The sequence below is a fragment of the Drosophila suzukii genome, chromosome X (genome assembly GCF_043229965.1).
Source record: "Drosophila suzukii chromosome X, CBGP_Dsuzu_IsoJpt1.0, whole genome shotgun sequence".
Classification (NCBI taxonomy): domain Eukaryota; kingdom Metazoa; phylum Arthropoda; class Insecta; order Diptera; family Drosophilidae; genus Drosophila; species Drosophila suzukii.
In genome coordinates, this window is record NC_092084.1 from 29818460 (window position 1) to 29832686 (window position 14227).

The 14227-nt window shown below is 39.3% G+C and overlaps 1 protein-coding gene across 1 annotated transcript; it reads right to left on the bottom strand.

Annotated features, from left to right (window-relative positions):
* Positions 1 to 8113: 8113 nt before the first annotated feature.
* On the bottom strand, positions 8114 to 8945 carry LOC118878204 (uncharacterized). Its single transcript, XM_036820031.2, has 2 exons — positions 8347 to 8945; positions 8114 to 8207 (listed from the first exon to the last, which is right to left on the bottom strand). Exons 1-2 carry the CDS (start codon positions 8943 to 8945, stop codon positions 8114 to 8116), a joined length of 693 nt encoding a protein of 230 aa, XP_036675926.2.
* Positions 8946 to 14227: the final 5282 nt, after the last annotated feature.

Consider the following 14227-nt stretch of genomic DNA (forward strand, 5'->3'; position numbering starts at 1 on the left):
GAAATGTTGGCCATTATCTGGGCTACTAAATATTTTAGACCATACCTATTCGGACAGAGATTTAAAATACGGACAGATCACAAACCACTGAAGTGGTTAATGAACTTCAAAGAACCAAACTCAAAATTGGTCCGCTGGAAGTTACAACTCAATGAATATGACTACGAGGTCGAATATAAGAAAGGATCTCAAAATCTGGTAGCAGACGCATTAAGTCGAGTTAATTTAGAAGCTAACACCCATAGTGTAGACGTAGGGAAATACGAGATAAAGAACTCGGAAACTCCACTAAATGAATTTAACATCCAAATTGTCATTTTAATGAACCCCAATTCAACAACAAAAGACGAGACCTTGTTTGAAAATAAAACACGAAAAACATACGCAGAACCGAATTTTACCACCGAAAAGCTATCAGAAATTCTCAACGATACGTTAAGACCACAAAAAGCTTGTGCAATCTTAACTTCGGACGAAATTTTTGAGTTAATTCGACCTATTATTAAAGAACATTTCACCAAAACAAACAAATATAACGTGGTCCGCTGTAAAGAAATTCTTAGGGATATTCTAACAGAAGAAGAACAGGAAGCAGAAATTAAAAATTATCACATTAAATCCAATCACAGAGGAGCTGAAGAGACCTTTAATCATCTTAGAAGAACTATCTACTTTCCAAAAATGCGGCAAGCAATATCAAAGTTTACTAACAATTGCGATATCTGCCAAACGCTAAAATACGATAGACAACCTCAAAAACTAAAGTATGCAATTACCGAATCACCACCTAAACCCCTTTCGATAGTCCACATAGACCTATATACGATAAATGGAAAGACAATCTTAACCGCAATTGATAAATTTTCAAGATTCGCAGCGGGATATACAATCCCTACAAGAGACTGCCTTAACACAACCAGGTCACTTCGAAGTTTCATTAACACATATGGTATTCCTCAAAAACTTATTTTTGATCAAGGTGCTGAATTTTCGGGAAAATTGTTCAGGGATTTCTGTAATCAATATAACATGGAAATCCATGTAACATCCTTCCAGCAATCTTCAAGTAACTCTCCAGTAGAGAGACTTCATTCCTCCTTAACGGAAATTAATAGAATAATCCTTAACAAGAAAAAACTAGAGAACCTATCTGTCGATCATGATGACATACTAACGGAAACATTTATAACGTACAACAATTCTATACATTCAGCAACCAAGCACACCCCACACGAACTTTTCACTGGTAGAACACACACATTCAATAAGGAAATAAAATTTAACAACGAACACGACTACTTACAACAGCTTAACGCCTTTAGGGAAAAACTATACGCTCAAGTGCAGAAAGACACAATTGAGCAGAAAACATCAAGAACACAAAACCTAAATTTGAACCGAGCCAAACCCGTAGAAACAAAGCCGGACGACATTATTTTTAGAAAAGAAAATCGCCGAAACAAATTAACGGCACGATTTACAAAACATACTGTTTTAGAAGATCTGGGAGACACTCTTATTACTAAGAAACGTCAAAAATTACATAAGTCCAAAATTAAAAAACGAATACACAATGAAAATAATGACTCTTTTTAACAATTACCTTGTCCTATAACTCTTACAGCCTCTCCCTATGCTACGTGACGACACAGTCATATAAAATGATAAAATTCCAACCCGATACGCCACTTGTTAACATCAACTTAGGGGAAGCTACACTTGTCAAGACATCAAAAACACTGTCACATGTGGTAGACTTAAGAGACTATCAGGAAAATATTGATAAAATCCAATTAGCATTAAATAATCTCAGAACCATAACCTTTTCAGGGGAAACAGTACACATCCTAAACTCTAAGGTACAACAGGTATGGGAAAAACTGGGAGCTTTGATTCCAAAAAATAGAGCAAGAAGGGGGTTAATTAATGGCCTAGGAAGTATAGTTAAAATAATTACAGGAAACATGGATGCCACAGATGATAGAGAAATTAAAAACCAGTTAAATGGATTAGACAAGACCAACTTAGAAGTATCCGAAAGATTAAGCCGTCAGATTGAAATAAATGACGAAGTTTTCATTAGATTCAAAAACATTACTGAACACATAAATAGGGAACAAGAAACAATTAACGAATATATCAACAATCATAATAAAGACGTTTATAAAAAACTGTCACAAGAACATAAAGAAATCCACCTGTTACAATATATAAATCGTATAAGTTTTAATATTGACATTCTTACTAATCATGTTAACAATATTGCGGAAAGTTTGCTTCTATCAAAATTAAATATCATACCCAAATACATATTGTCAAAACTAGAAATTGAAGTAATCAAAAATATAATAGAAAAGCAAAATTTCAAAATACAGACGGACGAACAATTATACCGATTATTAAATCTAGAAACCCTAGCGGACAAATATAATAGATTGATTTTTAATATTAAGATACCAATTTTTGATCCACACAAATTTGTACTTTCCCACATAATCCCCTTACCTATAAGAAACACAACAATCCTACATTTACCCAAATACATTATACACAACGAATATAACATATTCAACATGGACGAAAAATGCACCAAAATTTATAATCAGTACGTCTGCCACAACGACGAAGTTTTCCAAAAATTCAGTAAGGGATGTTTAAAAAGCATTCTGAACGGGATAGCAGCTACGTGCGAGGCCAAGGAGACAGGAACGGACGAGATAATTATAGAAGCCGAAGACGGGAACGTTGTTCTAATCAATGCCGTGAACATATCTGTCATTCCCTCTTGTAAACAACAGTTTATGTTCAGCGGATGTGCATTGATCAATACCAAAAACTGCACAACCCAAATTAATAATTTAACATATGGCGAAAACATAGGTGAATTCACCGAGGACCTTGAGATATTTATACCTACAAGAGCACCAATTTTCATCAACAAAACTACCCAAGAACTAAGCCTACAGACTTTACACCTTATGGGTACAAGAAATTTTGGGAAAATTTTAAAAATAAGAAATTCAACGTCTTCACATCTAATATACACATATGTTTGGCTGGGGATTAGAACAATTGGGGTAATCCTAATAATGGTCCTGAGGCGGAATAGAACGTACATCATTCCCGCAGAGCCACCCATCAGTCTCGTTCCGACCATCCCTTCACTCTGGCCGTCACTTCAATCCAGGGGGGAGGAGTTACCTACCCTACGGACCCCCCAACCAAACCACCTCGTGCTACCCTGGACGGCGGCCAACGATCGGTCAGTGGCCGCCCATAACAACCAGAAAGTGCAGCGTCAACAACAAGCAGGATGTAGCTCTGTCGCAACATCGGTTGACGACACCAAAGACACACACATACTTACACACACATATACTTACTCTTAGAATTACGAACATTGTATTTAGCTGAATAAGACATTTTCGTGCAGCAAGGGTATACATAAACCCAAGCTGAGTAATAAACTTTAATCTGAATTTCAAACTCAAACTGAGCGGCAGCGTTATAATTTTCTGTCGGAAAACAACCAAACACTTGGCATTACGCTCATCTATACTTAACTCCCGCCTTCCTATTAGTAATTCCAAGGGTACAATTCATAGCTAACACCAGTTTACAAAAAACACCAGTTTACAAAAAAAATTGATGAAATACGCCTTCAAGGAAACCTTTGTTTTCCCGTAAGGTGCATATCCCTGATTAAGAAAAGAGCACTTAAAATTTTTTCTATGGTACCAATTTTTTTTAAGTGTAAAAAACGTTTTTCGCACTTTCTAAATATTTTCTAACTTGAGTTCTGATAAACCGAATTCGGTCATCAAAGACTCATTTTACAGGTAATAGAATGCCCTTTAACTATTTTATACTTATCATTGAGTTCCATTCATAAGTTTAGAAGCTACCCTTCGTCAAAGTTGAAAAAGTTGGAAAAATTCAAAAACGCTGGCATAAATGGCTTCATTAAAAATAAACGCCTAAAAACCTAAATTAGTTATACCCGTTACTCGTAGAGTAAAAGGGTATACTAGATTCGTCGGAAAGTATGTAACAGGCAGAAGGAAGCGTTGCCGACCCCATAAAGTATATATATTCTTGGTCAGGATCACTAGCCGAGTCGATCTAGCCATGTCCGTCTGTCCGTCTGTCCGGATGAACGCTGAGATCTCGGAAACTATGGGAGCTAGGCTATTGAGATTTGGCGTGCAGATTCCTGAGCTTCCTACGCAGCGCAAGTTTGTTTCAGTAGACTGCCACGCCCACTCTAACGCCCACAAACCGCCCAAAACTGTGGCTCCTACAGTTTTGATGCTAGATAGAAAATTTTAACTGAAATGTAATGTTCTCATCAATACCTATCGATTGACCTAAAAAAAAGTTTGCCACGCCCACTTTAACGCCCACAAACCGCAAGACCCTGTGAAGCCCACAATTTTCATGCTAGATAAAAATTTTTAACTGAAATGTATTGGTCTCGTCAATACCTATCGATTGATCCAAAAAAAAATTTGCCACGCCCACTCTAACGCCCATAACGCTTTAATCTGTATACCGCCGGTAGGTGGCGCATTTTAATCTCGCTTTGCTGCTTGCATATCTCCATTTAGCTGAGTAACGGGTATCTGATAGTCGAGGTACTCGACTATAGCGATCTCCCTTGTTTTATGTTGTTTTCTTGAAGGCTGAACCTTGAAGGAGAACATGCGCCATTGATCACGACAATCCGTTGGTAAATTAATTTTTTACACATTTTTAAACGTATATACCCAAGTTTGGTATTCGGGAGCAGCGGCCATTAAGCATTATTTTAAATTTTCAGTGTTGGGGAACGTAAGAATTTGGTGCAAGTTGTTATGCAGATTTCCAGATTTAGATTCCGTAGCCTTGTACGCAGCGCAAGTTTGTTACGCGAATATGCCACGCCCACTCTAACGCCCACAAACCGACCACGCCTGTGGCGCCCACAATTTTCATGCTAGATACAAAGTGTTAGCTGAAATGTATGGGTCTCGTCAATACCTATCGATTGATCCAAAAAAAATTTGCCACGCCCACTCTAACGCGCATAATGCTTAAATCTGTCTACCGCCCACATAACCATATATTGAGAGCACGGGTAGGTGGCGCATTTCAATCTTGCTTTGCTGCTTGCATATTTCCATTTCCCCTTAGTCTCGTTAGCTGAGTAACGGGTATCCGATAGTCGAGGTACTCGACTATAGCGTTCTTCCTTATTTTTTGTTAACTGGTGTTATTTATAGCTATTTACGGGCAAACTAGCTGTGGACATTACTTGGCGTGTAACTGCGGAGAGCATCCAACGATTCTCCACATATTTCATAATATTTGTTTCTTTTAGAAATGACTATTAGTAAATGTCTTATGTCTACGGAGCTGAACATTGTTGAGCAATGCAACAGCATATTCTACATGCCAGCGAACGTGTCTACGAGCGGACAAAGCCCTTAACCAAAAAATAAATGCAAAATATTGAACATAAGTTAAAAACAAGAAAAGAATTTAAAATTCAATAAAAAATAATGCCCACGATGACTTAAAGTATTGGACCATTCGTGTCCTTAAAAGTAGGGCAAAAAGTCTAAAAATATAAATTTTTAGGCAGTGCGTGACCTAAAAATGAACTTTTAGTCCATTTTAAATTGCATGCATGACCTAAAATTTGGTTCATTATTTGTCTGAGTGTAGAACTCAGTTCAGAGAAAATAACTCTTCAGGTTTATTGGAATGCGCCTAGATCGCGCTTGAGTCTTATTATAGCGACTTAAAGTTAGAAGACAAATTGGATTTATATTTGGCATATGTATATCTTACAACGATTTCACTTTCAAGTTTTTTAGGTATGCACAAAAGAATATACCCGTAAAAAGTCAAAGGGTATACTGGATTCGTCGGAAAGTATGTAAGAGGTAGAAGGGAGAGTTTCCAACCCTATAAATAATATATATTCTTGATCAGGATTACTAGTCAAGTCGATCTTTCCATGTCCGTCTGTCGGTCCGTCCGTACGCTGAGATCTCGGAAACTATAAAGGCTAGAACGTTGGGTCTTGGCATGTACAGTGGTGCTCATAGACGTAAGCCACTGCCACTACCATAAACTGTTTTCTTAATAACTATTTTGAACATATTTATTGCGGCCTGAAATTTTTGCATTTTGCAACACTGTTATTTAAGCAGCTGATCACAGTAAAAAATGACAAGTAGGTACTCGGAATTTTCCAAAAAATTGACTAAATGTCAAAAAGGAGTATTGTGCTCTGCTCATATACTTAAGCAACCTTGAGCTAAAATCGTCAAACTTGTGTTTTTTCCGGGAAAGTTGTGCTAGTTAATTTCTAAACTAAAATATTGAATACTAAATACGTTTCCCAAAACAATTTGACCGCTATGGCTAAAAATAAGAATTCAAATTCGGCCGAAAGAAAGCTAATATGGGATATTACGAAAAAAACACAAATATTCTACAAATTTTTAAGACTTTACATTTTTCGCGTGGCCAAGTCAGAAATGCGATTGCATTTTATAAGAAACATGGAACCTGGGAAAGTGTTCCACGTGAAAAGCCTAGAAAAACCACTTTAAACGACGATAGACGGATTTCCAAAATCAGTAAAGCCGATCCGTTCTTGACTTGGACGCAAATCAGGGGTCAAATGGTGGCAGATTATGGCGTGAATGTGTCAACTCAGACCATAAGAAGACGGCTAAATGAATTCGGGTTATATGGACGCATTGCCTAAAAAAACCATTGCTGTCAATTAAAAATGTTAAAAAGCGCCTTCAATTCGCCAGAGAGCATATTCAAAAAGGTCCCAATTTTTGGAACATGATTGTTTGGAGCGACGAGTTTAATGTCCAAGTTTAATGTCTTTGGGAGTGATGGTAAACCATATGTACGACGTTCTCCCAAGAAACAATTGGACCCCAAATACACGAAGAAGACTGTTAAACATGGTGGCGCTTCGATTATGGTCTGGGGCTGTTTCATCGCATCGGGCGTATGTCCCCTAGTGAAGATAGAAGGCATTATGAACGGCAAAATGGACAGGGACATCCTTATTAACAATTTATCTGGAGAATATGCCGATAACTTGCCACTTGCCTGGATATTTCAACACGAGAAAGACCCGAAACACACCAGCAAGATAGTCAAGTCGTGACTTAATCAATGTTTTGCAATGGCCACCACAGAGCCCCGACTTTAACCCTATAGAGAACTTGTGGGGAATTCTTAAACAAGTCGTTGGCCAAAAAAAACCAGCAAATAAAAACGATTTGTGGCGAGTTTTGCAAGAAGAGTGGAAGAAAATCACCCATCAACAGTGCGCACGTCTTGTGGACTCAATGCCAAAGCGTTGCTCCGCTCTTCTTAAGCAGAAAGGTCATCCCACTCAATATTGAAGTAAATTTATTAAAAGTTCAAGGAATATTGGGAAAATTTTAACTTTTTCAACCAATATGTTCCAGGTGGCTTAAGTATGTGAGCAGGACATTTTGAAGATGGTCTCAGATTTTTTAAGTTTTTCGTTGAATTTATATTTTTATAACTTGGTTATTCTTCTATTAGAACACTAATATATAGAACTAATGTGACACAAAAAATTGAAGCTGTAAAATATAAACTTTTCTTAATTTTCGTTTAAATTTTTGGTTAAAGTCTTGTGGATTAAGTATATGAGCACCACTGTATATTCTTGAGCTTCTTGCGCAGCGCAAGTTTATTTTGCTCCAACGCTTACCTAGTATACCCTTTTATTCCACGAGTAACGGGCTTCACTTTTCAAAAACTTGTGATATCAAACAAAAACAAACATTCGCACCTTAAACATACAAAAGTTCTAATCTCAACTTTCTTGACGAAAATGTATTATACGATCTACTAAAAAAATTCACTTTCTAAATTTTTCTCATTTGGCACGCCGCTGTATAATATACCTGTGTAGGTAATAAGCTGAAAAAGAGTGCCTATCGATTGACCTAGAAAAAGTTTGGTACACCCACAAACGCTATTAACGCTTAAGTCCGACTGTTCCCCACCGTCTTAAAGATTTTGTAAAGGTGAAAATGGGATTTAGTTTTGTTCGCCCATTTACCTAAAAATTGTTCAAGTCATCACCGCTAGGTGGCTCCCTGAAATCTCGAAAAAAGTCGCTTTGCTGCTTGCATTCTCCATCTCCCTTGCGCTTCCTTTAAGAATATAAGACATTTAATGGATGTGTTATATATTATTTTGCTGATGTAATATGAACAATTATGCATAGAACATATGGCTCGATTTCCTAAGTCTTTGGTGAAGGCTGATGAACCTCTTCGTTCTGCTGCTCACCCTGCTGCCCGTTCTGCCCCCCGTATTGACCATTGGCCAGCTCCTCGTCCATCCCTCTGATCGTAGGCCTCTATACGCTCCTCCAGTTGGTCGACCTCCAGCCACATTTGGGACGCCAGAAGCCAATTCGGCGGTGGATTGTCGTTGATTAGGGTCATCAAAGTTTCCAGACGTTTACGATCCCAGTGATTGGTATTTTCGCTTCGATTGGTCATCAGGTACTGCAGATATTCAATCGGTTGCTTGCCTTTATTCGGGATTATCACACGGTCGGTTGAATCCAGAGTACCGTCGTCCACCGCCTGGCAGGCCTTCTCTTTCAAATCGGGAACAAACGGTGGGCAAGCCGCCGGTTGTTTACATATCAGGATGGAAGCGGCCAACGGTTCTGCCTGCGGATTGACCGCCGGCATCAGGTGCGTGGCCAAATGTTGGGATGGCGGTATCTGCAAGGCATTCATCTTCTTGCGCTTCGACGGACCCATTGCCAGGACATTCGTTTGGGTGCCAACTGAACGCCGGGACGCGGTCTCGGTCGTCTGCACTACCCGTACCACGCTCCCCGGTGCGATCATCGAAATGCGTTTCTTTGGGGCCATGGCTGTGGCTAACTGAATATGCCGAAATTGTATAGATTTTTTTACTTTTTATAGAAAGGCGCTAGAGCTTGACGTTGTCGATAAGTTCCGATTGCAATAATTCAGCTGTCACAGGAAAACGAATGGCCTACTAGCTCATCAGATTTTAGGAACAGGGCTGCCACCTAAAAGCCATAACTTAATGTGTTTTTGTATCCCTCGATAGCCAATTTTTTGGTTTACGACAAGACCGATTTATTTTGGACACATATTTTTTATTAACTTTTAGTGTAGGGGAGTGTAGGGTATGAACGACTCGTTTTTTGAATGCCACTTTTCCAAAAATTAATATGTTTTAAAAGTTTAAAAGCAGAAAGTTGTTGAAAGTTACTCGTACAGTAAAAGGGTATACTAGATTATACAGAAGGAAGCGTTTCCGACCCCATAAAGTGTATATATTCTTGATCAGGATCACTAGCCGAGTCGATCTAGCCATGTCCGTCTGTCCGTCTGTCTGTCCGGATGAACGCTGAGATCTCGGAAACTATAAGAGCTAGGCTATTGAGATTTGGCGTGCAGATTCCTGAGCTTCTTACGCAGCGCAACCACGCCCACTCTAACGCCCACAAACCGCCCAAAACTGTGGCTCCTACAGTTTTGATGCTAGAATAAAAATGTTAACTGAAATGTATTATTCTCATCAAAACCTATCAATTGACCCAAAAAAAAAGTTTGCCACGCCCACTTTAACGCCCACAAACCGCCCAAGCCTGTGACGCCCACAATTTTCATCCTAGATAAAAAATTCTAACTGATATGTATTGGTCTCGTCAATACCTATTGATTGATCCAAAGCCCACTCTAACGCCCATAACGCTTAAATCTGTCTACCGCCGGTAGGTGGCGCATTTTAGTCTCGCTTTGCTGCTTGCACATCTCCATTTAGCTGAGTAACGGGTATCTGATAGTCGAGGTACTCGACTATAGCGTTCTTCCTTGTTGTAACTGGTACACTCACAGAGGATGTGCCAATATGCACGCTAAGCCAGGCGTTAATTCAAGATTCTTGTTAGAATGTTTCAATAAAATCAGACCCACAGGTTTTAAGAAATTCGCCTAACAGTGGACCAACCTCGGATTTTCCTATACAAAAAGAGGGACAAAAACCAAATTACCTTTCTTGCTGTAATCCTTCAGGGCCTATTCGATTGTTAATACAAAATTCGAACCGAAAACTTAAGCCGGGAAGAGAAAGCACTCCTACGCTTGGGCTATTGTCGGGCCTAGAGTCCTCTTCACCTGCGATCGGGTCTAGCGCATTTCCACCTCAGCTGTTAATGAGGCGGCGTTCAGCCCACCCTTCCATTGGCCGTCCCATATGCGGTAACCCTTTTTCTTTCACTGAGAGAAACCATACGGGAGTTTCGGCCGGCTCACAAGGAAACCAAAACGCTTTAGACAAACTACAAGCTCACTTTAAAAAAAAACTATAAAAAAATTACTTACATATAACCAAAAAAAAGAAATGATTTCTCCGGCCAACAATTTGAGATTGTTCTGCTTGGCGAGATTAATTATTTTTCTTCGCGATCGCCGCTTCTCCCTGCATCTCTTTTGCACCTTCCTTCAGCACTTCGTTTTTATCCACTTTGACGTTATATGCGGGGTTTTTGCCTGCTGCCTTTTTCTTTTACCTCTTTTAGAACTCCGCTTAAGTCTTTAACAAGAAAAATATATTCACCACCACCACCTACTTGGCAGCTTAAGCGGAGCTATAGGACCCCCTGGCTTCTATAGGGAGGAGGAAATTAGGGCGCCCGCTAAGGAACAGTTGGATAAGCCATAGCCAGCCACTGCCAGGATGCTGGGCGACTTCCTGCAGCATCAGCGGATCAACCCCGTTCCCAATCGGTCTCCCACTTTCTCAAGGTCCAATATGCCTATTGGGACTCGGAGCTGGGCTGCGGTGGCTCGGTAAAGATGGCGGAGCATCCGTGGGACGAGAACGAAGCTTTAAGCTACTAATTTACATAAATAATAACATTCGTTTAATTTAATTGCTTTGTGTACAAGCAGACTTATCCATTTAAAATTTTTCTAATTAATTGGTTTTCCGTTTGGTAACATACCCAGCTGCTTGTCAGTACATGCTACATGTATTGCGGGTGAACTTTGAAAACTACGGTCACACTACAAAGAATAAGATTTTTCGACTAGTGAAACTCTTAGCCGATCTGAGTACTAGGCTTAACATTTGTCATGATTTTATAGATGGACCTCGTGTTCGATAGTGTTGCCGCTCTTGCAACAGTTTCTTGAGTCAACGCAATTTCTTGAAGATCATTAGCAGCCACCTTAATCTATATCTGTTGAACTTTAAAACCAATCTTACAAATTGCCCTTCTTAACAACTTGTCCGATAAAATGTTTTCGGAAAACAGATTATATTGGTCTAATGGGTCCTCCATCCGCTCCCAATTCCTTACTGAAAATGGGCAATCTTATAAGCAATACCTTTCACAGTTCAAAGAAAGCTTTGGCACCGATCCAGAACAATTTTTCTCTTTTGTTAACTCTAAACGAAAATCTAACGCATTTCCTCCTACCCTTCGCTATCTCAATAAAACATAAAATTCTGTTCCCGAGATTTCCAACTTACTTGCATCTTTTTTCAGTCAACTTATTCTTCTGAGCCCTACAACACCACTACACCGTATCCCTATTATATACAGCCGTCGTTTTGGAAGGAATGTCCTCTATTGACGTTTCATACTCAGCTGGTCCTGACAAGGAGCCAAGCTGCATTTTAAAAAAGAAGAATCTTTTTTTTCTTTTAGACATCTTTTTAACTTATTATTATCTTTGCCTTTATGCCTACACAGAGAAAAAACGGACTAATAGCCACTTGATATTGTCTCCTCAATTTTCACATATCACCTTTTTTTCTTTTTCACATATTAATAGGAACTCATATCAACATGACACGGATGCATATCAACATTTGTAATTGCTATGATTTTGTATCATATTGATATGAGCTCGTATTATCTTGATATGAATTCGTATTATGTTGTTATGAATTCGAATCAATTTGATATGTTTCATATAAAACGTAACATCGAAAAGCCAATTTGGCGTCCATTACTTCGCTGGGAGACATCTATCGAGGACAGGAGTAAGGACTCCCTGGCGCTGTTGTAAACCCACATGAGTGGTCCGAGTTCAGAGTGATCGGCCATACAATGCTAGATCCCCGATGTATGTTTGTAATTGACCCGAAAGATATAAATTTAATAATTTAATAAAAATTTAAAAGGTTTTTGATATTCACTTTTAAAAAGAAGCAAAAAAAGTAAAATCAAAACTGGTTAATACTAATATTACAATTGTATTAATCTAATATGAACAAGGAAGAACGCTATAGTCGAGTACCTCGACTATCAGATACCCGTTACTCAGCTAAATGGAGATATGCAAGCAGCATAGCGAGATTAAAATGCGCCACCTACCGGCGGTATACAGATTTAACCGTTATGGGCGTTAGAGTGGGCGTGGCAATCGATAGGTATCGACGAGACCAATACATTTCCGTTAAAATTTTTTATCTAGCATGAAAATTGTGGGCGTCACAAGTATTTGCGACTTGTGGGCGTTAAAGTGGGCGTGGCAAACTTTTTTTTTGAGTCAATCGATAGGTATTGATGAGAACAATACATTTCAGTTAAAATTTTTATTCTAGCACCAAAACTGTAGGAGCCACAGTTTTGGGCGGTTTGTGGGCGTTGGAGTGGTCGTGGCACATTGCTGAAACAAACTTGCGCTGCGTAAGAAGCATAGGAATCTGCACGCCAAATCTCAATAGCCTAGCTCCCATAGTTTTCGAGATCTCAGCGTTCATCCGGACGGACAGACAGACGGACAGACGGACAGACGGAGAGACGGACATGGCTAGATCGACTCGGCTAGTGATCCTGATCAAGAATATATATACTTTGTGGGGTCGGAAACGCTTCCTTCTGCCTGTTACATACTTTCCGACGAATCTAGTATACCCTTTTACTCTACGAGTAACGGGTATAAAAAGACAACAATAAAAAACACACCATTTCTTACCACTCGGGCGCAAGCCCTTTACAAGCAACCATGCACGAGCCACCAGACATAGCAAAATACACTACGAGATCGTATCAACTAGGAGAACCCAAATTTATAGTAATTAAAAGTAAAAATGAAATCTCATTCCAAACTGTTTCACCTTTCATTATCGAAAAATCTGTGGACTTTGCCTGCGGAGGAAGAGTTGAATCCGTGAAAAAAACCAGAGACGGCGGACTTTTGATAAAAACTAAAAACAACACACAAGCCACAAAACTTCTAAAACTTACCAAAATCGCAGATATGGAAATAACAGCAACCGAACACAAGACACTTAATTTTTCAAAGGGCGTTATTTACTGTAATGACCTTAGATATATAGATGAAGAAACAATCCTCCAAGAATTAAAACCACAGAAAGTAATTGAAGTAAAAAAAATCATGAAGAGACAAAACACCAACAATAACACCAACAACTACAGCAACACCAACAACAACAACACCACCAACAACTACAGCCTAACCGAAACCGGACTCAAAATAATTACATTTGGAACCTTCAACTCCCTGAAATACTGCGAGTTGGCTACGAAACTGTTCGCGTACGCAACTACATCCCTCTCCCACTACGTTGCAGAAAGTGCCTACGTTTTGGACACCCTGCACCCATATGCAAGAGCACAGAAAAATGTTTAAACTGCTCAGATGAAAAACACACCAGCGAAAAAGAACTCTGCAAAAACGACAAAAAATGCCTAAATTGCGTAAACAATCCCGAACTTCACTCTCAACACAGCCCTTTGGACCGCAAATGCCCCACATTCTGTAAACAACAAGAGCTTACTGCCATAAAGACTACCGAAAAAGTCGATCATAAAACTGCTCTGGGTATTTACTTTGAGCGACACGGATACAAAACAAGAAATTCTTATGCAAACACACTTACAAACACCACAACACACCGATCTTCAAACACTCCCGCATCATCAAATGCACAAACTACATCCACATCCTGCGATCACAACCGATCAAACACACCTACAACCTCATCTGCATCAATCAAAACAACACTGGCACCGAAAAGAATTCTCCAAAACCACAACCAAGACGACACCGAAGCCATGGAAACGGACAACATGAACCCCACCAAAATAACAACCGCATACGGATCTCAACTCACAAAGGACCTTAAACTAAAAATATTCCCT

What these genes read in the sequence shown, in the direction of transcription:
- LOC118878204 (XM_036820031.2), bottom strand. Translation starts at nt 8,945, where the DNA reads ATGGCCCCAAAGAAACGCATTTCGATGATCGCACCGGGGAGCGTGGTA. An exon ending in GGGGCAGAACGGGCAGCAGG is followed by an intron (nt 8,208 to 8,346) that starts GTGAGCAGCAGA and finishes ATATTCTTAAAG; the next exon opens with GAAGCGCAAGGGAGATGGAG.